This window comes from Apodemus sylvaticus, chromosome 20 (genome assembly GCF_947179515.1).
Source record: "Apodemus sylvaticus chromosome 20, mApoSyl1.1, whole genome shotgun sequence".
NCBI classification, from domain to species: domain Eukaryota; kingdom Metazoa; phylum Chordata; class Mammalia; order Rodentia; family Muridae; genus Apodemus; species Apodemus sylvaticus.
In genome coordinates, this window is record NC_067491.1 from 47,063,484 (window position 1) to 47,086,169 (window position 22,686).

The following is a 22,686-nucleotide window of genomic DNA, read 5'->3' on the forward strand; positions in this document are numbered from 1 at the left end:
AAAGGACCGGAGAAGGAAGGAAAGAAGGCACCTTCGAAGGGTTCTTGAGACATGGGATCTGAGCCTTCCTGTTTCTTCAGCCGCATTGTGACACTTTTCCCCCTTGGCATGGTGGTTTCCTCTGTAGTTTTGCTGTGCTCACCCCAGGGGGTATCCTAGAGCTCGGCTCTTGGTTCATCATAGTAGTTACGAAACTTTTTTGCATACTTGAAATATGGCTAGCCCAAATTGAGATCTTTCATAAATGTGAATACAAGCTCATTTTAGACTTGATGAGACAAAAGGAATGTTGTTGACCTCTGACCTCATTAGTTTTGCCCTCCATTTTTGTTTTTGTTTCTTGATAGGTGGTGAGGAGTGGCCTTGAACACTTAAACTCATTGTGTAGCCCAGGCTAGCTTCAGACTTTTAAAAAAATTTTTATTTATTTTATTTATTTATTTATTTATTTATTTATTTATTTATTTTTCTATCTTATTTATGTGAGAACACTGTCACTGTCTTCAGACACACCAGAAGAGGACAACAGATCCCATTACAGATGGTTGTGAGTCACCACATGGTTGCTGGGAATTGAACTCAGGACCTCTGGAAGAGCCTCTAGCTTCAGACTTTTGATTTTCTTATTTGAGGGTTGGGATTACCTCGAATAAGAGGTACCATATCCCTCTTACATGAATAACTCAGTATATTATTACATATTAAAATATCACCAATATTTTATCATTATTTTAAAAATTATGTCTCGGACTGGAGAGATGGCTCACAGGTTAAGAGCACTGACTGCTCTTCCAAAGGTCCTGAGTTCAAATCCCAGCACCCACATGGTGGCTCACAACCATCCGTAATGAGATCTGATGCCCTCTTCTGATGCGTCTGAAGACAGCTACAGTGTACTTATATATAATAATAAATCTTAAAGAAAAATATTAAAAAAAACTCTCTCTCTCTCTCTCTCTCTCTCTCTCTGTGTGTGTGTGTGTGTGTGTGTCTATACAGGTGTCCACAGAGGCCAGAAAAGGCCTCAGATCCCCTGGAATTGTGACTTATAGGTAGTTGTTAGCTGCTTACCGTGTGTGCTAGAGGGGAACAGCACACACTCTTAACCTGTCTCCTGTGTCATCACAATTAATATTATTGACATACTAGGGTAGATGGGAGATATGCCGCCTATCAGTATTTAAGATAACATCAAATAATATATCAATATTACTATTGTCACAGTATTTTAGAAAGTTGGTGTACTATTTTAGAAATAAGGTGTACTATTAATTTTTTAATTTGCTTTTGGAGATGAGGTTTTTCATCTGTGTAGCCCTGGCTCTCCTGGAACTTACTCTGTAGACCAGGCTGGCCTCAAACTCAAAAAGAGCTGCCTATCTCTGCTTCCAAAATTCTGGGATTAAGGATGTGAGCCACCTTCTGGCTTTATTATTATTGTTGTTGTTGTTTTTATTGCTATTGTTGCTGTTGCATTTATTTGTTTTTTTTTGTTTGTTTGTTTATTTTTGAGACAGAGACAGGATAGCTGTTGCTCCCTGTCCCTCTGTAGATCAGGCTAGCCTGGAACTCTCAAGTGATCTGATTGTTTCTGCTTCCAAAGTACTGGGATTAAAGGCATGCCTTCGTTTTTAGTTCTAAAAAACGTGGCTACCAGCAAATTTAAACTTAACACATTATAGCTCTGTGGGCTTGAACTTAAGTTAAACTCAACACATTGAAGTTCAGAGGGCTATAGAGAGGCCTTCAAAGTTTACCGCTCAGATGAAGCTGAACTCTGCTGGACTCCGGGCACTCCAGAGCCAGGGCGTTATGAGCGCGTGTCTGTTTTACCATCTGAGCCGTTGCTGTTCTCCACTCTACCCTGGTCTCTGGCTTCGTCCAATGGGTCCTTAATATTTCCAAGAGCTGAGACTAAGTCTGTTTAGCTGAACTCACATCTATTCCCCGACAGCGTGGTACCAGGTGCCCTCAAGAGGAAGCTAAGGGTAAACGGACGACTTAATAGACTTTGAAAGCCGGGCGGGGTGGTGGTGGCACACACCTTTAATCCCAGCACTCAGGAGGCAGAGGCAGGCGGATTTCTGAGTTCGAGGCCAGCATGGTCTACAGAGTGAATTCCAGGATAGCCAGGGCTACACAGAGAAACCCTGTCTCAAAAACAAAACAAAACGAAACAAAACAAAAAAAACAAATTCCCCCCCCCCCCCCCCAAAAAAGACTTCGAAACTAGTGGAAGCAGGAGTATGGTCATTAGACAATCAAGGAATCGTCCGTGCTCTCGACTGCTTTTATTTTGAGAAAGGGAGAAGTGTTGGGCTTTGCAGGATATGAAGGGGGAGGGGCAGGAAAGGACGTGCTGACTGAATGCAGCAGAGAAGGCTCGAAACGCACCTTTGGCTCAGCACTCTAGACTGATACCCTGTGTTTTTAAAACAGGCTAGAGAGATGGCTCATGGGGTAAGACTGCTCTTCCAAAGGTCACGAGTTCAAATCCCAGCACCCACATGGTGGCTCACAACCAGATCTGACACCTTCTTCTGGTGTCTAAAGATAGCTACAGAGTATTTTCATATAATAAAATAAATCTTAAAAAACAGTCTTTCCAGAGCTTTCTATTTCCCTATATATATTTTAATAATCCACTTATGCCCATTGGTGCTTTGCCTGCATATATGTGTGTGTGTATACACACACACACACACACACACACACAAGGCTATCTGATCTTCTGGAGCTGGTGTTACAGACAGTTCTGAGCCACCATGTGGGTGCTGGGAATTGAACCCAGGCCCTCTGGAAGAGCAGCCAGTGCTCTTAACCACTGAGCTCCGTGCCGTCCTCACCCCCACCCCTTTTAAAAATCTTTCTAAGTTCAGCCTTGCCCTTGTTGAGGCCATAGTGCCCAGGGAAGGCAGGGTATCTCCATGACTGGCATCACTTTTAACTCTAACTCCAGATCAGGGGTTACCACCCATCAAAAGTCTATTTCTAGAAGGTAGTAGTTTGAATTTGAAAATTATCTTATTTTTGTTTTTTCCATTATTATTATTATTATTTTATTATTATTATTTATTACAGGTGGGTTCTGGGAATGGAACCTGGGTCCTCTATAAGAGCAGTCAGTGTTCTTAACCACTGAGCCATCTTTCCAGCCCCTTGGTAGCTTATTTATATAAATGAAGTACTACTTTTCACAAAAGCTCTTACCTTGAAAATGGCATTTTAGAGGGAATACGTTTTTATTGTCGCAGAAATGAAAACAAGGCCTATCTCGGACTCTGGTGTCAGCAGGCTAGGCCAGCTGTAAGAATGTAAGAACCTGGAAATGCCGGGCGGTGGTGCAGCACACCTTTAATCCGAGCACTTGGGAGACAGAGGCAGAGGGATTTCTGAGTTCCAGGGCAGCCAGGGCTACACAGAGAAACCTTGAAAAACAACAACCTTGTTGTTGTCTTGAAACAACAACAACAACAACCAGAAGAAGAAAACAAACAAACAAACAAGAACTTGGAAATGCTCAGGGTGAAGGAAAGGTAGACACGGGTTAAAATTTACTATACACACCTGTCTCAGTCAGTGATCTACTGCTGGGAAGAGACACAGTGACCGTGGCAGCACTTACCTGTGGGCCGGCTTACAGTTTTAGGGGCTTAGTCCATTATCATCATGGCAGTGGGGGGCGTGGTGCCAGGCAGGCAGGTGGCAGAGAAGTAACTCAGAGCTTCATCCTGATCCAATGGCTGAGAGGGAGGAAGAAGATACCAGGCCGGGTTTGAGGTTTGACTCCTAGCAAGGCCTCATCTCCCAATCCTAATCCTAGCCAAGTGCCAGTCCCTGGTGACAAAGCCTTCAAATATAGGAGCCTAGGGGCAGTTGTTATTCAGACCGCCAAAACATCCACAAAACTATTGCTAAGGAATAATTGCATTTCCATGCTATAGTTTATTGATTTATGTATTTTCTTTATGGTACAGGGAACTGAACCTAAGACCCTAGGCAAGGCCAGGCAGTGTTCTATGCCCCTGCTGTAAATTAGCTGCTGTCATGACTTAAGGTCTGAGATTAGTCCACAATGTTCATAGCTCTGGTCTGATTGTAGAAATGTTATGTTTACAGATTGTGTAATAATTATGTTCTTTTTTTCTGAGACAGGGTTTCTCTGTGTAGCCCTGGCTATTCCAGAACTCACTCTGTAGACCAAGCTGGCCTCGAACTCAGAAATCTGTCTGTCTCTGCCTCCCAAGTGCTGGGATCAAAGGCGTGCACCACCACTGGCTAATAATTGTGTTTACTAGAATCATTTTAATAATAATAAAGGATCCGATTTTCTTCTGCTGTTTCCTTAACAAACTCCTCTTTTATTAAAAGTGATTGCCTGTGCTTCGCTAATTTCTATAACCAAGCTGGAATGGAATCCGAAAGAAAAGGTAACCGTTTACCCTTGGTAGAGTTACTGACTCTGACTCTGTGACACGGTGGCTGCTGAGCCCTAGAAGGACGGCTGTGCTTCCCTAGAGTGGACTGTAAAGTATGGGGCCATTGTGACATGGAGTGGCTTACTGCTACAGCGTGATGATAATTATCTCCAAGAGACAGCAGGGAATCCAAGACAGCAGCTGGTCTACAGTGTAGCGCCACACACACACACACACACACACACACACACACACACACGGTGAGGGATGTGATCAGGACAGTTGTTCAACAACAGGAACATGGGATTTGTTGTTGCTTTGGGTTTTCTTTTTCTTTTTCTATTTTCCAGATGGGGGCTTCCCTATGTAGACCCTGGCTATCCTGGAACTCACTGTATAAGCCAGATGGGCCTTGAACTCACAATCCACTGGCCTCTGCCTCCTGAGCGTGTGTGCCACCACTGCCTGGCATTTGGGTTTTCTTAAAAGCAAAAGGTCTCCCTCCCCCCACTCTTGAATCTCTCATGTTCAGGGGAACTTGTTAGTTTGGGGATCCACCCACTGCTGCCTCAGTATGCATCAGTTTGGCCAGAGTGGATAAACGATACTCGGAACACAAGAGAGAGTAACAGGGGCTTTTCAAGGGGTAAGAAGAATGTCTTCAGCCAAAACAAACAGGAAGACAAACAGGCCAATGGAAGAACCAGAACTGTGCTGTGCTGCCCTTAGACAGTTCTCACGAACCGAGGCGATGGGAATGTCCAGGAGGAAGGACAGCTGTGGGGAAGTGGGTCCCCAAGGAGGCCTGGGGCTCAGTGGGCTAGCAGCTCTGTCTTCTGCCAAACATAATACTTCACAAGTCAGAACGATGATGAATTGAAGTCCCACAATGCGTTTGTTGAACCACAGGAGTAATAGGTAATTCCCACCTCAGACTAGGGCATGGTATCTATCCCAGCGACCGAGAGAAGGACATTTTTAAAGAAGGGAAATAGTTGTCCTTGGCGGACATAGCTGAGCAGTTCGAGTAATGAGGGTCCTGGATTTGAGCAGCAAAGGAAGTCATTCGTGTTTTCCAAAAAAAAAAAAAAAAAAAAAAAAAAAAAAAAAAAAAAAAAAAAGCAATTTCGGCAAAACCTTGGGTGAGAGGCTAAAAGAAAGAGGTGAGAGGAAGGGCGTGGATGCCGTGATGGGCAGAGGCACAGCGTGGTGTGGATGCCGTGATGGGCAGATGCACAGCGTGGCGTGGATGCCGTGATGGGCAGAAGCACAGTGTGATTAGAGCAAAAGTTTTCAAAAAGCACAGAAGATTCTGGTTCACAATGGAAGCCATTAAGACAGCTACAGGGACGATGCTGAAGGACAGAATGCTCTGGCTAGGATTTCTAAAAGTGTTTCTTTTGACTAGCTTGTCAAAAGGTCATAGTAGTGGACTAAGGTCATAGTGATGGAGAGGTAGCCCTAACTGAGGGGCGTTCTCTCCTCTGGCCAAGGAAACAGACATGGGTACCATCCCTAGAGCAAGTCCAGGTGTACTTCAATTCGTAGCCACTAGGTGGTAGTGTTTCCCCACAAATCAAGTGCGATCCAGGGCTTTCCATGTCCTTAGGCTGTTGAAAATCTGTTAACTTCTAACATTTTTTATCTGGACTTGTAAAAAGGAGCAGGGTAGGGTGGGTGGCTCGTGCTTGCGATCCCAGAACGCCAAAGGCCAAGGCAGAAGGAGTATGACTTTAGGACCAGGCTTGGCCTTAACAAAAAGAGCATCAAAGTATTCAGTGTCTGGTTTTCTCTTTCCTGAAGCACTCTGATGATGCCTTCTGTTTCCAGTATCAATAGCTGCAGTGTGAACCCTCAAGCCAATTGTCTGGATAGAGTAATAGTTAGGCCCTGCCTTGAGATTCCATGTAGTATATATTAAGTTTTCATTGTACACTTTCGGTGTACCTGAAGAGGGGAGGGTGAGGATTGTAGCTCATCACCATTCATATAGCTTATCCTGCATTTACGCACGGAATAGAGAAGCGGGGACTCTGATTCTGTGCACTCTCAGTATCATATGGCCTCACTTTTCTTAAAAAATGATTTTGATTACTACACACACACACACACACACAGTAGCACACATGCGGAGATCAGAACTTCCATCACGTGGGCTCCGGAAACTGAGCTCAGGCCGTCAGACTTGGCCACGGTACCTTAAACATAATGAGCCATCTGCCGACCGTATACTTCACTTGGTTTTGAAATATTTGTCGTGTGTATGTGTGTGTGTGTGTGTGTGTGTGTGTGTGTGCCTGTTGCCTTCATGGATGCATACACACCGTGCGCATGGTTAGTGCTCTGGAACTGGAGGTGCAGACACTTGTGAGCCATCGTGTGGGTCTCGGACACAAGCCCCGTCCTCTGATAGGGCAGCGGCTGCTCTTAACCTCTGAGCCATCTCCAGGGCTCCCCGCGAGCCATCTTCATTGTCCAGGAATGACCTGGGGTAGGGTATGATTCCTGCTGCTGGCACCAACCATTAGAGGGCGCTGTTCTCTGTGTCTGAGCTGACTGGCCTGGCCCTCCTCCGTTGTGACCCTGGGTGAGAACAATGGATGTGAACATCGGTAGAGCAGAGTCTGATGTCATCCATTAAATCTTTGAGCAGAGGGTCAAAGAGCTGTCGCCCTAGAACTGACTTGTGTACTTGACAGCACAGGCCTCAAAACAAGCGTCTACAGACTTGGCATATAAGCAGATCAGAATGCAGATGAAGGTAAAAAAAAAAAGCAGATGAACATACATAATGCATACACACACACACACACACACACACACACACACGAATGCATGCAGAAAGGGACATGGGAGGAGAAGACATACAGAGACGACAGACAGACAGACAGACAGGGATACTCACGCAGATATGGAAGCCTTTTTACTTTTTTTTAAAAAAGGATTTATTTATTTATTATATGTAAGTACCCTGTAGCTGTCCTCAGACACACCAGAAGAGGGCGTCAGATCTCACTATGGATGGTTGTGAGCCACCATGTGGTTTCTGGGATTTGAACTCAGGACCTTTGGAAGAGCAGTGGTGCTCTTAATCGCTGAACCATCTCTCCAGCCCCGCCTTTTTACTTCTGAAACAGCACTGGCATATTACTTTGCCATTTTGTGACGATGAAGTGTGCTGGCTGGTAGTGGAGTTCAGTGCTAGGACACATTCCTAGCTTATGCAAGGCCCTGAGCTCAATCCCCAACACAACAAATAATTCATAAATTAAAGTGAAAATCAAATAAGATCAAGAGAAATGGAATGAGTTGAAGACACATGGGCTCTGATCTTGTCTAGCTCTACCTCCACCTGTGTCATTATTTCTCCAGACACAGGCGATCCTCGGGGTCCTTTTAACTCCAGAAAGAGACATCCGATGGGTCTCTCACTGCTGGTATTTGCTGTGCCAATGTGTATTTACCTTATTGTGTGAAGCAGCACTCTGCAGAACCAATGCCCACAGTAACTGAGAGACATAAACAACCTATCGGGGTGCCAAGCTGGTTTTATAGGCGTGTACACATCCACTCCCTGGGTGTGAGTGCCCCCCAGACACTTCAGTTTGTCCTTCAACTACGGAGTTCCCAAGGCAAGGCAACAAACCCAAACCCTTTCTTCCCTGCAGTCCAGATCTATCTGCCTTGTGATCTCAGCCATTCTGTGGTCCTTAATTTTCCTTTTAAAGTTCTGTAGCTCAAGACTTCAAACTGGAAGTGAGAGTTTTAGAGAACTCTGGGCACTGCTTGAATTCCTATCAACCGCTGACTGGTCTCTGCCCTCCGGGCTGCGAGGATTTGCATCTGGCATTCTTCAAGGTTACAGTTTATGTTCACGGGACAACTTTGTCCTCTGGTCTGATTATCTCGTAGTTCAGGTGATGTCGTTCCGATGAGGTTGTTTTTTGGCTAAATCCCGTATCTCCTCACTGTTGCTATTAGGACTATATGTATCACGTGGTGAGCGCCATCTGCGAGTGGACCGTGGCGTTTGGTTTTATTTTCTATTTCCTAACATTCATCCAAGATTTCCAGGTAAGGATCTAATTGGTTCAAGTATTATATGGATCTCTGAGGATTAGGATTAGTGAAAATTTTAAAAAGTTCTTGATTTTTTGAGAAATACTCCCTGTTTAGCCGCATAATGTGTTTGGGAGGAGGGGACCCACGTGCTACACAATGTTGTTAGCTTGCTTCCAAAGGGGACCACATTAGACACATCTCCCAACAGGTCGCTTCACCAGTGAAACTTTCATGTTGTCTGCTATTCAGTGCTCAGAGTCCAGGCTGTGTCCAGGCAGGGTAGGCCTGGACTAGCTCCAAAGACCAGAAAATATTACTGTGTTAAAAAAAAAAAATCATAGTTGAAAACCAGTCCTAAAACCCAGGGAAGGTAAGACAGGGTATTTGACCCCAGGGAGACTCTCACTTCCTAAAACAAGTGAATTGCTGGCTAAAATGATAAAGCCAAGAGAATCATCAATCCTTCAGGACCCAGTTCAAGCAGGGCACGATAGTGGGAGTTGCCTATTAGGTGGGAGAAAGTTTCTGAGACTGTCATACTTATCGCTGGAATTGTTTCCGTCTTTAATGGTCCTCTTCCCCTGTCTCTGTAGAGTGTCACCCTAAGGATATCCACAGAAATCAATGATGACTTTTGAAAGAGCGAGAATCCTGTCTCACTCAGGGAGTGTCACAGACAGTTTCTGGAAGCAGACAGAGGACGGATAGGCTTGGATGGTCACCCCGATTGGGACATGTCTGTGGCACATCCAGGACTTGAATTTCATTAAGAATTCCTAGTAGTTGTTCAATGTACAAAGGTATGTTTCCCTGGAGAGTGGATAGCACCGATGACACGGTAGCAATATTTTTATATTTTCTAAGACAATCTTTTATGAACAAATTCATATGCAGAGAAGAGGAGGCATTACAGAGAGTGGAAGATTATTGTATAGATTCTTTAGACTTGTTTTTTTACGTAAATGATTTATGAAAAAATGATTTAGTGAAAAAATCACTAAGAAAAAAATGTTAAGTTTAATACTTTTTATTAAAGAAGCCAAATCAAGGGCTATTCACTTTAAAATTTCATTATTTTTTTTTAAAAATACAGTGACCTGCATACATTTTCATCACAAGAGCATTTATACAATTCTATTCATAGTGATTATATACCTGATGGTCTAGATTTAGGTAATAAATGAACATTTAAAGCACTCTGAATATTCAGGGCATTAAACAAATGCTTTTTTAGTGAAGGCCTCAAAACCCTTTCCAGTGCACATGAACCAGCGAATGTGGAAGGCCTCGGTTTGAAAATCCAGCCTCATTTGCTTCTCTCAGGGACCCACAGCCTTCCTGCCACTGTTAACGCCACCTTGCCTGAGAGCTAACGCCAGGTAGGGCGGCTTAGAAATGATCAAACGGGCCTTGGCTGTGACCGGGCATCACAAGCGAGTTGATCACTTCTCGGTCTCCCTGTAAGGAGAACGCAGACCCAAGTCAGGGAGAAAGAAGAACGCCCGTAGAAACGTCCAGGGGTTCGAGGCCCGTGGCCGCTGTGGAGGAGGTTGAGTCAAGTCCTTTCCAAAGCAAGACCTGGAGACTCCACCTTGCATCCAGTTCGCCAATGGCCAAGAAACGCCACCTGTTGTCAAGGAAGAAGTGTCTTAGCAAGACCCCCAAGGTCCATATCTAAGTCTGGAGCAAGTGGGGGCTGCCCGAGGGCAGAATTTCCCAGAATGCGCCACGGGCAGCGCAGCCCATTTGGACATCCTTGGGGAAGGGGCACCCGGAGATGGAGCCGCACCATGCCCCATGAAAGGTGCGGCTCAGCAGGCACTTCCACCACGACCTCCAGTGTCTTCCTCAGTGTGCAGCGGTGGCAGCCGACATCCGTTTCTGAGTCCATGGTAACTTTTCACAGTACCCAGCATCCCCGTCGTAATCCCGAACCAGAAAGACAGAGGCTGACATTCTGATGCGAGAGATCGCTCCCTTTTTCCCCTGGAAGCTGGGGTGGACCGGATCCATGCGGTTCTTTGCACTGAGCGGGAGCATTGCTGATGCTTTCCCAGAATGCGCGTGGCTCTCTTCGCGCTCGCTTCCACTGGAGACACGAACACAGTGCCTTCCAGCACACAATAGGTGCTTGATAAATAATACTCAAGGAGTGTGTGCATGCAAACATGAATGAACGGTTCAAGTAACAGCTAGGGATGTTTGAGGTGCTAAGGGGTTTATTTTACTCTAGTTCACGGTTATTCTAATGTCAACCGCTAACCTGTGCCAATTAGTAATGTTGTCCGTTTTGCTTTGTGAAACTCTTCTCGTCTCAACCTGTTCCAGTTGTGTGGGCTTCTTGAGTCTGTGACAACTCTCTTCTGGACAGATACCACAGAAATTGTTACACGGGCTAGACCTGTCTTGGCAAACCGAGAAGGCACCCCCACCCCCAAAACCAACCCAAGTCACACTCGGCAGATTCCACGCGACTTCTAACGCTATCCCCGTTTTTGGTGTTATTTTTAATTCCTACAAATGTGTATTTCCTTGGACTTGGTACCTGAGAAAAATAAAAAGTATTTCTTTATTTTAGTAATTGGTCTCGGGTGTGTTAGGAGCTGTCACCCGGGGGCTGTTGTGAAGTGTCGTTATCCCGGATGGTTCGGGATTGCTGGATGTTTGCTGTAAGGATGTGGGGAGTTGACTCTGGTTGAGAGCCCTCTCTGCTCAAGCATTGAAGGTCTGGGTTTGGCTCCCAAGCACTCACATAAAAGCTGAATGTGTCAACGGACCCTGACACCCCAGAGGGGACCCGGAGTGGGGGTCCCTGTGGCCTGCTGGTCAGGCGGTGTAGCAGAAACACAGAGAGCCTTGGGTTCTGCGAGAGGTCCTGTCCCTAGGAAATAAGACAGCATGATAAGCTGACAGCCAGGCAGTTGGTGGTGCACGCCTTTAATCCCAGCACTTGGGAGGCAGAGGCAGGTGGATTTCTGAGTTCGAGGCCAGCCTGGTCTACAGAGTGAGTTCCAGGACAGCCAGGGCTACACAGAGAAACCCTGTCTTGAAAAAACCAAAACCAAAAAAAAAAAAAAAAAAAAAAAAAAAAAAAAAAAAAAAGCGGACATCTGATCCCCTTTGGCCTTTGCACGCACACACATGTGTACACCCCAGATACATAGAAATAAACGCATAAAAATAAAGATGTGCCTTAACCCTTGACTTTCCTTAGTTCACGCCGTGGTGTGGTATGTGGGCTCATCTGTGTAGCTTCTCAGGCTACTTCAGAATTTTATATCAGTCAAGACTCCTGGGGATACAGGCTTCAGAAATCCACTTCTTCTCAAGGACAAGAGCATCAGATCTCAGGTCACAGCGCAGAGCTGTTGTTAGGGGCTGCAGGACCGAAAGGTACCACTGGGACCTCATCTGCTGCCCGGTTTTCTTCCTGGTTGCTGTTTTTAGACAGCCTTTTCTCTGGAGGAGTGAGGAGGCTTCTAGAACTCTCAAGCCTGCAGCCTGTTCCAGTGAGGAGAGAGGATAACGACCTGTAATTAACAGTTTCCCCAAAATGCTCAGACTTGAAACGTGTCGCCCCCTTATTGGTTTGCTCGGGTCACATGGCTGGTGGGGCTTTGCTCTGATTGGTCACATGTCTACCAGGGAGAAGGAGCAGTCAACCTTGTCCAAAATCTCTGGGTTGATGCTGGGTAAGGCTCTCCTCAGAAGAAAGCTTGTAGGAAACAGGCCTTGGACCAGGTAAACAAAGGCCCAAGTTGCTTGAGAGCAAACCAAGCTAGACTCACTAGTAATCTTTCAGATTAAAAAAAAAAAAAAGTAAAAAAAGTCATTTTAGTAATGCACATGACTTTAGTTAGCATGTAAGTGAAGGCTCCTACGTTTCTATCCAACCTCTGTAAAGTTGACTAGGCAATTATCACGTTTTTTTGGATGAGGAAACTAACAGAGTGGTCCAGCGACCGGTGAGCAGCCTCCAGCCCGATGGCGACAGACTCCAGTCAGTTGATGGCGACAGATTCCAGTCCCGGCTCTGTTTTCCCGATTCTATTCAACTGAGTCCCTTTGTTTTCCCTTTTAACACTAACAGAGGATTCCACAGAAATTGCAAATTGCATTTTATAAACCAAATTAAGTACATCAGTGCTGAACTGTGCTTGGGTTTCCTAACATCCCTCACATGTGGCGCTGTCCCGTGTTCCCTTTTTCTTTTTTTTTTCTTGCTTGGAGACGTACTAGTCTGGTGTTGGAGCCTGGAATGAGGAGGGGGGGCGGGAGGGAGATAAGTGGTCTCCTGTCCTCTCCCTCTCCCTGATTCTGGCAAGCTGGTAAAGCCGGCTGTCTCCCCACACACATACTCTTGGTCTGGCTCTGAATACCCCGCATTCTCGGGCCCAGAATGACATGCATCTGCCTCATGTCGGTTGCACAAGACAGCAACCGCACTGAGGCCCCGGAGGGGAAGATGCTGGCTCGCCGTGGTCACCCCCAGCCGATTCGTGTTCTGAAACGAAGGGCAACAGAACCCCAAGCTTGTATTGGAGATGGCAGCGACCTCCAAGGTCGATGCTTGCAAAAGGGTGGAGGCAGATACCGGCCATCTGTGTGAGGCAGAGGCCAGGGTGCCTGCCCAGAGAAGCCTGGGCTTGGGAAGCCTGTGACCGAGGCACCCCCTCTCAGCAAGCAACTCGGGGTGCTCCCCCCAGCCCCGAGCAGGTTCCACCTCTGCACTTTCCGTTAGAAGTGGATTGTTGCTCTCTGACAGGAAAGATCCTTTAAGATCACAGGATCTAGTTGTGGAGCCCAGGCTGTCCTGAACCTAACAGTCCAGCCTTGACCGTGCAGCAAACCCGTTTCTTCCAAATGCTGAGATTACAGGTGTGAGCCGCTATACCCAGCTCAAGATACAATTCTGACATTGTAGCTCTAAGTTTTTTTGTTTGTTTGTTTTGTTTTTTGGATTTGTTTTTTTTCGAGACAGGGTTTCTCTGTGTAGCCCTGGCTGTCCTGGAACTCACTCTGTAGACCAGGCTGGCCTCGAACTCAGAAATCTGCCTACCTCTGCCTCCCAGAGTGCTGGGATTACAGGCGTGTGCCACCACCGCCCAGCAGCTCTAAGGTTCTTAACTGATACAGTTAAGCTAGAGTCCGGCCAGTGACTGTCCTGTGACCTACTGCTGCTCACTATATGGTCAGGAAATAATTTCAAGGTAAGTGGAATTTGGTCGCGTATGCTCCTGGTCCTTTGAACCATTTGCTTTTGAATGTTTTGCATCAGCAACAATATTACCGATGTAACCCTTACGGCAGCATCGAACGATGTATGTCCTGAGAAGCCTGCTTGCTTTGCCCTGCCTGCATTTACCCCTTTCCCTAAAGATAAGACTTAAGAATTAAATCTCAGGACTGAGAAGGAAGGGAGGGGCAGCAGATGTGAAATCCCACCCATAGCTGGGGAGCTCTTGGCAATTGATTATCTCTGCGGGAAGAAGGGGGGTCAGTTTTCTCTAAGAATGGAGCCCCTAGCGAGTCAAGCATCCTCACTGGAAAGCCACACACCCAAGAATGTATGCTGTGCAAGTCGGACTTGAAGGGTTAAAAAAAAAAAATTGGGCGAATGGGGGAGGGGCAGGTCACAAGGGGGAGGGGGAGAGGGTGAATATGGTCAAGAACTAGTAAATGATCCTAGTACTTGGGAGGCTGAGTTAGGAGGACCATGAGTTTGTGGTTAGCCTGCTCTTGATAGTTCTAGGCTGGGTATGGAATGAGGTTCTTAGAACAGCAGGACTTTTAACATACAGATAAGTAATGGCGCCTAAGGTGCTTCAGAGGGTTACTGCAAGCAAATAGCTTGGGAGATTGAGTGTTCCAAACAGAAAAAAAAAGGTTTTCTTTTTTTCCCCCCCAGCATTAGTTTACATATTGTTGGGGCAAAATATTGACAAAAGCGATTTTGTTAAAAGGAAGGGTTTCTTTGGGCTCACAGTTCAAGGGGAGGTTGTAGTAGTGAATTTACGGTGCTCAGAGCCTGAGGCAGCTGGTCACACAGCATCTGCTGTAAGAAGAGGGGGGGAGGGGAAGGGGATGGGGAGGTGGAGGGAGAGAGAGAGAGAGAGAGAGAGAGAGAGAGAGAGAGGGAGAGAGAGGGAGAGAGCTGTAGTCCTAGCACCATGTGCTCAGTGACCCACTACTCCCCTACCTTGTACTGCCTTTCAGTGATGTCATCATACCATGAATCCATCAAGAGCATCATCTGTCCGTTAGGGCGGAGCCTCCAGGATCTGTTTGGAGGAAACACGAATCTTCTAGTTGACTGTGATGACCATAAACCATCATAATCGCCCAGGCTGGCCTTGCCCTCTGGTGCTGGGATCATGGACACCCATGGTAGTTATCAATGATCACTTAAAATCTACCCTTTCTCCCTCCTGGACAAAAGACTGACACCAGAGACTCAAGGGGAGCCAACAGATTTTGTGAACCACTTGGTTCTGGGCTTGGTACAGAATGACCCAAGGAAAGGGGAACTCAGGAGGTGGCAGGGGGACAGAGTTAGGGGACACTACTACTGAGAACCTTAAAACTGACTGTGGGTGTGAATCAGTTTGTCAGTTTTCCTGGGATCACATAATAAACGAGATCTCTGAGATATTCCTCTTAACAATGTCATTTGATGTGTGTGAATGTTTAACATTGTGTGTGTGTGTGTGTGTGTGTGTGTGTGTGTATCACTGGCATGCCTGTTGCCCACAAAGTTCAGAAGAGTGTCAGATCCCCTGTTACTAGAATTAAAAATAGTTGTGAGACACAATGTGGGTGCTGGGAACCGAACCCAGGTCCTCTTGGAGAGCAACCAGTGCTCTTAAGCCCTGAGCCATCATCCTAGTTCCATAAATGAGAGAGAGGGGGAGAGAGGGAGGGAGGGGGAGAGGGAGGGTGGGGGAGGGGGAAAGGGAGAGAAACAGAGAAAGAGAAATAAATAAATAAATAAATAAATAAATAAACAAACAAATCAGGGGAAACAGGTGAAATATCTCACCTGTTTGCTGTTTTAACAAGGTAGATTTCCTGGCTGGATTCTGGGTATCTGAGATTGTGGTTTCAGGAGAAACAGGATGCAGAGAGTTTGAATGGTAGGCCTGCTGTCTGGTGGGCTATATCATCAGTTCTCTAGCACGTTGGCTTTGAGGAGAGCTCCGACTGATCGAGGAGTCCGATGGACGTGGACTTGAGGGTTTCAGTGTTTCTCAGGCCCTGGGGGCTCCACGGAAATCTCCACCTCTAGCATCTCTGCTTCTGGGAGACACCGCAGGATGGTTTGGGAACTGTCTGTGTTTGGAAAGCGTGTGCTTTTGGAATTCCTAAGGGAAATGTCATGGTCTCCCAAAAGTGAAGAGCGTCTATTCCATTCCCGGGGCCAGCACCCTCAAATAGACCAGAGTCTCATATAGACCAGGCTGGCACCAAACTCACTATGTAGCTGAGGTTAGCCTTGAATTCCTTGATCTTCTTCTTCCCAGTTACTGGGATTGCACGTATATACCACTAGGTTCAGCTAATACACACACACACACACACACACACACACACACACACACACACACACACACAGTCTCTTTAGGCCCTAGAAACTACTATTTTACTTGGAGTCGGGTAGTCCTTACCGTTTTGTGGTGGGCTTGTTTCACAGAGCATGTTGTCCTCCAGGTTCTGCCGTGTAGTATGTGACAGTGTCAGTAAGGCCAGACAATACCTCACTGTACAACATCTGGCTTGTGCAGTCATCAGTCACAGGACGCTGTGGCTATTGTGTATAATATTTTGGCTATTATGTCTAATGCTGCTGTCAACACAGGTGTACAGTCTTTGGAGTCCCTGCTATCAGTTCTTTTGGGTATATATGCACAAGTGGAATCGTTATATTATCTTGTAATACATGTTTCATTTTTTTAACCCCTGGCTTTTTGAAATAGGGTCTCACTTTACAGACTAAGGTGGCCTGGAACTCACTGTTATCTTCCTGCCTCAGTCTCCCCCAAATACTGGGGTTGCAAGTATGAGCTACCTGTATGTCTGTCTGTCCTCTCTTTCCCCCGCTACTGAGCTCTATTCCCAGTTACTACTTTTGTAGGAGCCACCATACAGTTTCCCCTACAACAGTTGTATCATCTCAACTTCTTCCAGTAGTGCACACGCTTGCAATCTCTCCTTATGAGCTCTATAATGTTTTGCTTTTTCTCTGGGGATTGTGATAGAGGCATCATAGCAGGATCGAGATAGGCGTCTCGTCTTTTTTCATTTGCATTTCCTGAGTGATTAGAGGTGCTGGGCATAACTTTTCTAGTGCTATGTTGACCTTCTGAGCATTATTTCTGGAGAAATGTCTAGTCAAGTCCTTTGCTCAGATTGGGATTGTGCAGTAGTAATTCTTCATTGGGAGTTTTTACCCCCCTTTAGATTATTTTGTTAAAAGACACGAAACCTTTATATTTTAATAAGCGTTAAAGCATAAGAACCAGGCAGATTCCGACCCTCTGTGCTAGTTTGTCTATTTCCCTGTCAGTAACCCCATCACTTGCCGTGTTCTACCCGGGTTGCTCGTACCCCAACTGGCCCACCCCTCATAGACATGCGCTCACGATCTACTTACCCCATGGTGAGTTCTTCCTTCTCCTCTCTCTCCTCTCTGCTCATGGTCTCTCCTCACACCCCAAGCAGGGACACCGAAGTCCTGCCTATGTCTCTTCTGCCCAGCTGCAGGCTGTACGCGTCTTTATTGACCAATCAGGGATAACTTGGGGGACAAGGTTACATAGCATTATTTGGTGTACCTGAAGATCTCCTTGTCTCTGAGGATTTCCTGGGGCCAGTATAGTACATAGCAGCAGACTAAACCTCAACAGAATTGGGCTGTTTAATTCACCACTTATTTTTGAACATCCAGGTTTGATTTCTGATTCCTGAGGCCAGCACCTGGCCAGCTGCTGATATAATCTCAATATGCATCAAGATAAACAGAGAACTTAGTTGTCTTTCATTTCCTCATAATACTTGATAAGTCCAGGATTGTTTTAAGGTGCCCTCAGCTGCCGCAGCGGGTGTATGTGCTCTTCCGTCTGACTGCATTCAGAACCTTTACGTCAGAGCCACCTTGAAATTGAAACCAGGAAAATTCCTTATCACCTGCCAAGCAAGGAAACACAAGGCCGCCTCCTGACGTTATTAAATAATTACCTGGTTGCTGACACACTGCAGGGACAGTGGAAAATGATGTGTTGGCAAGAACTGGATAGGGATTAGTAATGGTCTTGGGTCATGGGGCCTTATAAATGAGGGAGGACATTTTTGTGTCCCTGAGTTTTGGCTCAGAACCGTCAAACCAGGGTCTACATTCTTCCAAGTCAAATAACCAGGCCTTAATGTGGTAAGTAGTTAACACTGACCGTGTAAATGGCCGCGGTTAACTGGTCCAGTTCATCTCGAAGATGCTCAGAAGGCATAGAGCACCGACAGAAGCAGTCACGTCAGTGACCTGGAGGACAGAGAACAAGGAGAATAAAACAGGAACCAGGAGGAATTACGCTTTTGACACCCCTCCTTCACATAGTCTCCAGAGTCAACAAGGCAGCTTTCCACTGTAATAAAATCTCTGGGATGAATTCAATCCTGAGGTTCCCGGAAGATATTCTTGCTGGGTAATGTCTTCCAACCTGGGTTCCAGACATCAGCCTTTTGTGTGTCTCCTGCACAATCAATTCCTCACCACGCCCTACTCTGCAAAGTACTTAACACTGTGCAATAACTCTCCAACTTAAATACTTTCAAGGGGAAGCAATGGCCTTCGTTTCCTGGACAGTGTGGCTTGGTCAATGATACTGGCACCCAGCAGGTTCCTTAGGGTAGAAAATTGAGATTCAGGGCTGGAGAGATGGTTCAGCGGTTAGAGCACTGACTGCTCTTCCAGAGGTCCTGAGTTCAAGTCCCAGTGACCACATGGTGGCTCACAACCATCTGTAATGGGATCTGATGCCCTCTTCTGGTGTGTCTGAAGACAGCTACAGATAATAAATAAATAAATAAATAAATAAATAAATAAATAAATAAATCTTTTAAAAAAAGAAAAAAGAAAAGAAAAGCGAGAATCATCCCAGACTCTTCCCCATATCCTCAGGGTCTGTTAACTTTATCTTCCATGTACATAACAGATGCATAAATACCATTTAAACCAGGCCCTTTGGGGGAATGAAGGAGATGGTGCTACTAATTAGCCTCAGGACAAATGGCTGAAGCCTGTGGCGATGCGTGATTAGCCCATCCATCTGGTCTGTCTTTGTTTTGAGAGGAGTTCTTTCTATGTAGCTTAGGGTGGTCTCGAACTTGAAATCCTCTTGCCGCTGCCGCGCAAGGGCAGGGATTGCAGGCGTGTGCCACCAGGCCTGGCCACATGCCCTTGCGTGCCCCTCCTCGGGCCCAGCATCACGGCTTTAGTTCACGGCTTTCTAGTATTTGACTGGTGTTGTCACCTCCAGTTTAAATCCCTTTCTCGCTGGGCGTGTGGCGCACGCCTGTAATCCCAGCACTTGGGAGGCAGAGGCAGGCGGATTTCTGAGTTCGAGGCCAGCCTGGTCTACAGAGTGAGTTTCAGGACAGCCAGGGCTATACAGAGAAACACTGTCTCAAAAAACAAAAAAACCAAAATAAGAACCAAAACAACAACAAAAAAATCCCTTTCTGTGCATCTCACAAACCACGCACACGGACACACACTTAACATCCTGGGTGCTTAAAGTCCTTCGGTGGCTGCCTGTAAGTTGGTAAATTTCAAGCACCCTCGCATAGCTTCCGAAGCTCTTCGTGGAGACCCCCGTTTATCCTTCCAGCCTCGGAGCTCATCCATTTGCCCGTTCACCCGGCGTTCATGAAAGACCACTGAGCCAGTCACCACTCTAGAGTCTGGGAACAGAACAAAAGAGACGGAGTTCTGAGTAGTGAGAATCAGCCGACTAGGCAAATGTATCACGGCCAAGGAGTTCAGCCGTGGGCTTCACTGACACAGCGTGGGGCTGACGCCTGGCTGCGGCAGCATTGTCATCACTAACTCCATCTTCATCACCCTCATTGCCATCCTCATTCTCACCATGTTCTCCATCCTCATCCTCATCCTCATCATCCTCATCATCACCATCCTCATCCTCATCCTCCTCCTCCTCCTCATCATCATCATCCTCATCATCACCATCCTCATCATCATCATCACCATCCCCATCATCATCACCATCATCATCATCTCCATCATCACCATCATCATCATCAATCTCCATTATTATCATCATCATCTTCATCATCATCATCATCATCATCACTATCTCCATCATCATCACCCTCATTGCCATCCTCATCCTCACCATGATCTCCTTCATCATCATCATCATCACCATCATCATCATCACTATCTCCATCATCATCACCCTCATCCTCATCCTCACCATCATCTCCATCATCATCATCCTCATCATCACCCTCCTCCACCTGAGAACTCTAAAGAATTTTCAAGCCTCTCCACAGCCCGACTCACTGCATCTACACCTGGCCTTTTCACAAGCAAATCCAGTTGCCGGGTTTTTCTTTTTGAAAGCTTGGTCCAGGGGGACACACTGGTTGAAGTGTCTGATTTAGATCTCTGGGGACAGTCCTACTTGGCTAGTGACACTCGGGTGGGGTGGGGTGGGGGACATGTTAATGCTAAATGAAGGGTCGTGTGGGGGTAAAGTTACAACTTCCAGAGGGTTCGTGAAGTGCAGAGGCGCAGGAGCAAGAGAGAATCTATTTGGGAGGAAGGCAGTAAACCTTTTGGGGATTAGAGATCCGTAAGTTCGAGGAAATAAATCCCTCGATCACATGTGGTATCGTCACCTCCTGGAAGCCCTCGTGAGGCAGTGATAAAGAGCGAGTATTTGATTCACGAAGACAAAAGAAGACAAAGAAGTTAGCAGGGGTGGGGAAGGGGAGGTGGAGATTTCCGTTGAAGGGATGAGAGTTTCTGTTTGGTAAAATGAGAATTGCTGGAGATGGGTAGGATAGGCGGCCGCTCGGTGTTCTGAAAAACGATTGGACCATACACTGAAAGCAGTCACAGAGCTGGGGGTGTGGCCTGGTTAGCGGGAAGCTTCCTTAGCACACGATGCCACTACAACCGAATGTGGGGGCACACGCCTGGGGTCCCAGCACTTGGAAGGTAGAGGCCAGAGGACCGGAAGTTCATGGTTATTCTCACCGCCTTGTGAGTTCAAGGTCAGACTGGAATGCTTGTGAATCTGTTTCCAAGAGAAAAAGTGAAAAATATTTGTTATGTTTTCCTTAAAAATCTAGTATTCTGTCTGATAAGGCCTTGTTTTTGGCCAGGTAATGGCGGCACACACCTTTAATCCCAGCATTTGGGAGGTGGAGGCAGGGGGATCTCTATGAGTTTGAGGTCAGCCTGGTCTACAAAGTGAGTTCTTTGGAAATCCAAAGCTACACAGAGAAAGCCTGTCTTGAAAGACAAAAATCAAACCAAATCAAACCAAACCAAAAACAAACAAACAAAAAAACAAAACAAAAACCTCCCATCCCCTAAAGAAAAACAAGAAACAAAATAAACAAAACCTCATTTTTCAAGTCCCAGCTCTACCCACTTTCTTGCCTTCATGCCCCAGTGTTCCTTTCTGCAAGGAAGGTCGCACGGTGGCATCTGTGTCACAGCCCCTATCCTTACAACCTTGACATAGTCATTCACCGAGCCGATCATCGAGGAGTCTGTCCCGCGGTTCACGCGATCACAGACATTTGCAGAGCCAAGCCTCAGCGCCACGCCTGGCTGGAGCTCCTGTCACAGACCAACCCTCCCACTCCTCTCTGGCTCCACCTCCGCAACTGTCTCCTCTCTCCACAACAATGGTTTTCAGCCACTTTAGAATCCTTCGGAGAGCTTTGACAAAGCCCAGAACACAGGCCAACTCCAGTGGCATTACGGGGACCAGAGCTGCAGGCTTGGGGAAGCCGGAGTCCCACAGGTCCCCTAGGGCGAGCCAGCGCCACCTGGAAGGCACAGCAGGACCCGAGCCCTGGACCCTGGGCCTCAGGCTCTGCAATAGAGTGGATAGAAAAGAGCTCTCTGCTTTCCTCCCCCACCCACCGAACTGCTCTGTCTGTTTGTCTGGGGTCTGTGCTCCCTACCCTCTTCCTAGCAACCTTCTCTAGAGCTACGACTGAAATTTGGGGCAGAAGACATCTGCCGGAAGCCTTCCTGGTGCCTGTGGCATCTGTGTTGTCAGACCTTGCTGCTTTAGACACAGTTGACTGTCCCTCACAGGTGTTTCCTTGGAGATCAGGCCACGATTCTTAGGGCTTTAAGCCCCTGTCTTCCCCGCTCATTTGGAAGGAGAGGCTTTCGTGACCATTGATAGCCAGATCTTTATATTTATTCTTTAAAAAGAGCCAGCTTGCTGGGCGGTGGTGGCACACGCCTTTAATCCCAGCACTTGGGAGGCAGAGGCAGGCGGATTTCTGAGTTTGAGGCCAGCCTGGTCTACAGAGTGAGTTCCAGGACAGCCAGAGCTATACAGAGAAACCCTGTCTCTAAACAAACAAAAAGCAAAACAAAAAAAACAAAACAAACAACAAACAAACAAACAAAGAGCAGGCTCAGGTGTGAAAAGGACCTGATTTTTGAGTATGTGTCTGCCTGTGTGTGTATATGTTCACATGTGAGTCCACGGATGTGTATGTGTGCATGTCAGATGTTTACATTGGGTGTTTATTTTATTTCATTTCATTTTTTTGAGATAGGATCTCTCACTGAACCTAAAGCCTAATGACCCAGTTAGACTGGACTGGCCAGTACAGCCCAGGGATCTCTGTCTCTGCCCTGATGCAACGAGATAGTTTAGATGCAGGTGTTGGGGATAGAACTTAGATTTCTGTGTTGTGTAGCAAACCCTTTACCCACTGAGCCATCTCCCAAGACCCAGACATGATTAAAAAAACAAAAAGAACTTACTTTATTTGCAATTATGTGTCTCTGTGTGGCTATTTTTAGCAAGTGGAGGTGCCTGGGAGGCCAGAGGCATTGGATCCCTGTGGAGATGTGGTTAGAGGAGGCTGTGAGCCTGATGGGAATCGAACTTGGGTCCTTTGAGAGAGCAGTATGTTAACCATTGAGCCGTCT

The 22,686-nt window shown here is 46.5% G+C and overlaps 1 protein-coding gene across 1 annotated transcript in view; it reads left to right on the forward strand.

Annotated features, from left to right (window-relative positions):
- Nucleotides 1–11,057, forward strand: part of Dram1 (DNA damage regulated autophagy modulator 1) — a 39,747-nt gene extending 28,690 nt beyond the window's left edge. Inside the window, exons 5-7 of the mRNA XM_052165025.1 lie at nucleotides 4,372–4,430; nucleotides 8,400–8,492; nucleotides 9,074–11,057. Coding sequence (XP_052020985.1) covers nucleotides 4,372–4,430; nucleotides 8,400–8,492; nucleotides 9,074–9,118 — 197 coding nt within the window. The 3' untranslated portion in view covers nucleotides 9,119–11,057. The remainder of the gene's footprint in view (nucleotides 1–4,371; nucleotides 4,431–8,399; nucleotides 8,493–9,073) is intronic.
- Nucleotides 11,058–22,686: the final 11,629 nt, after the last annotated feature.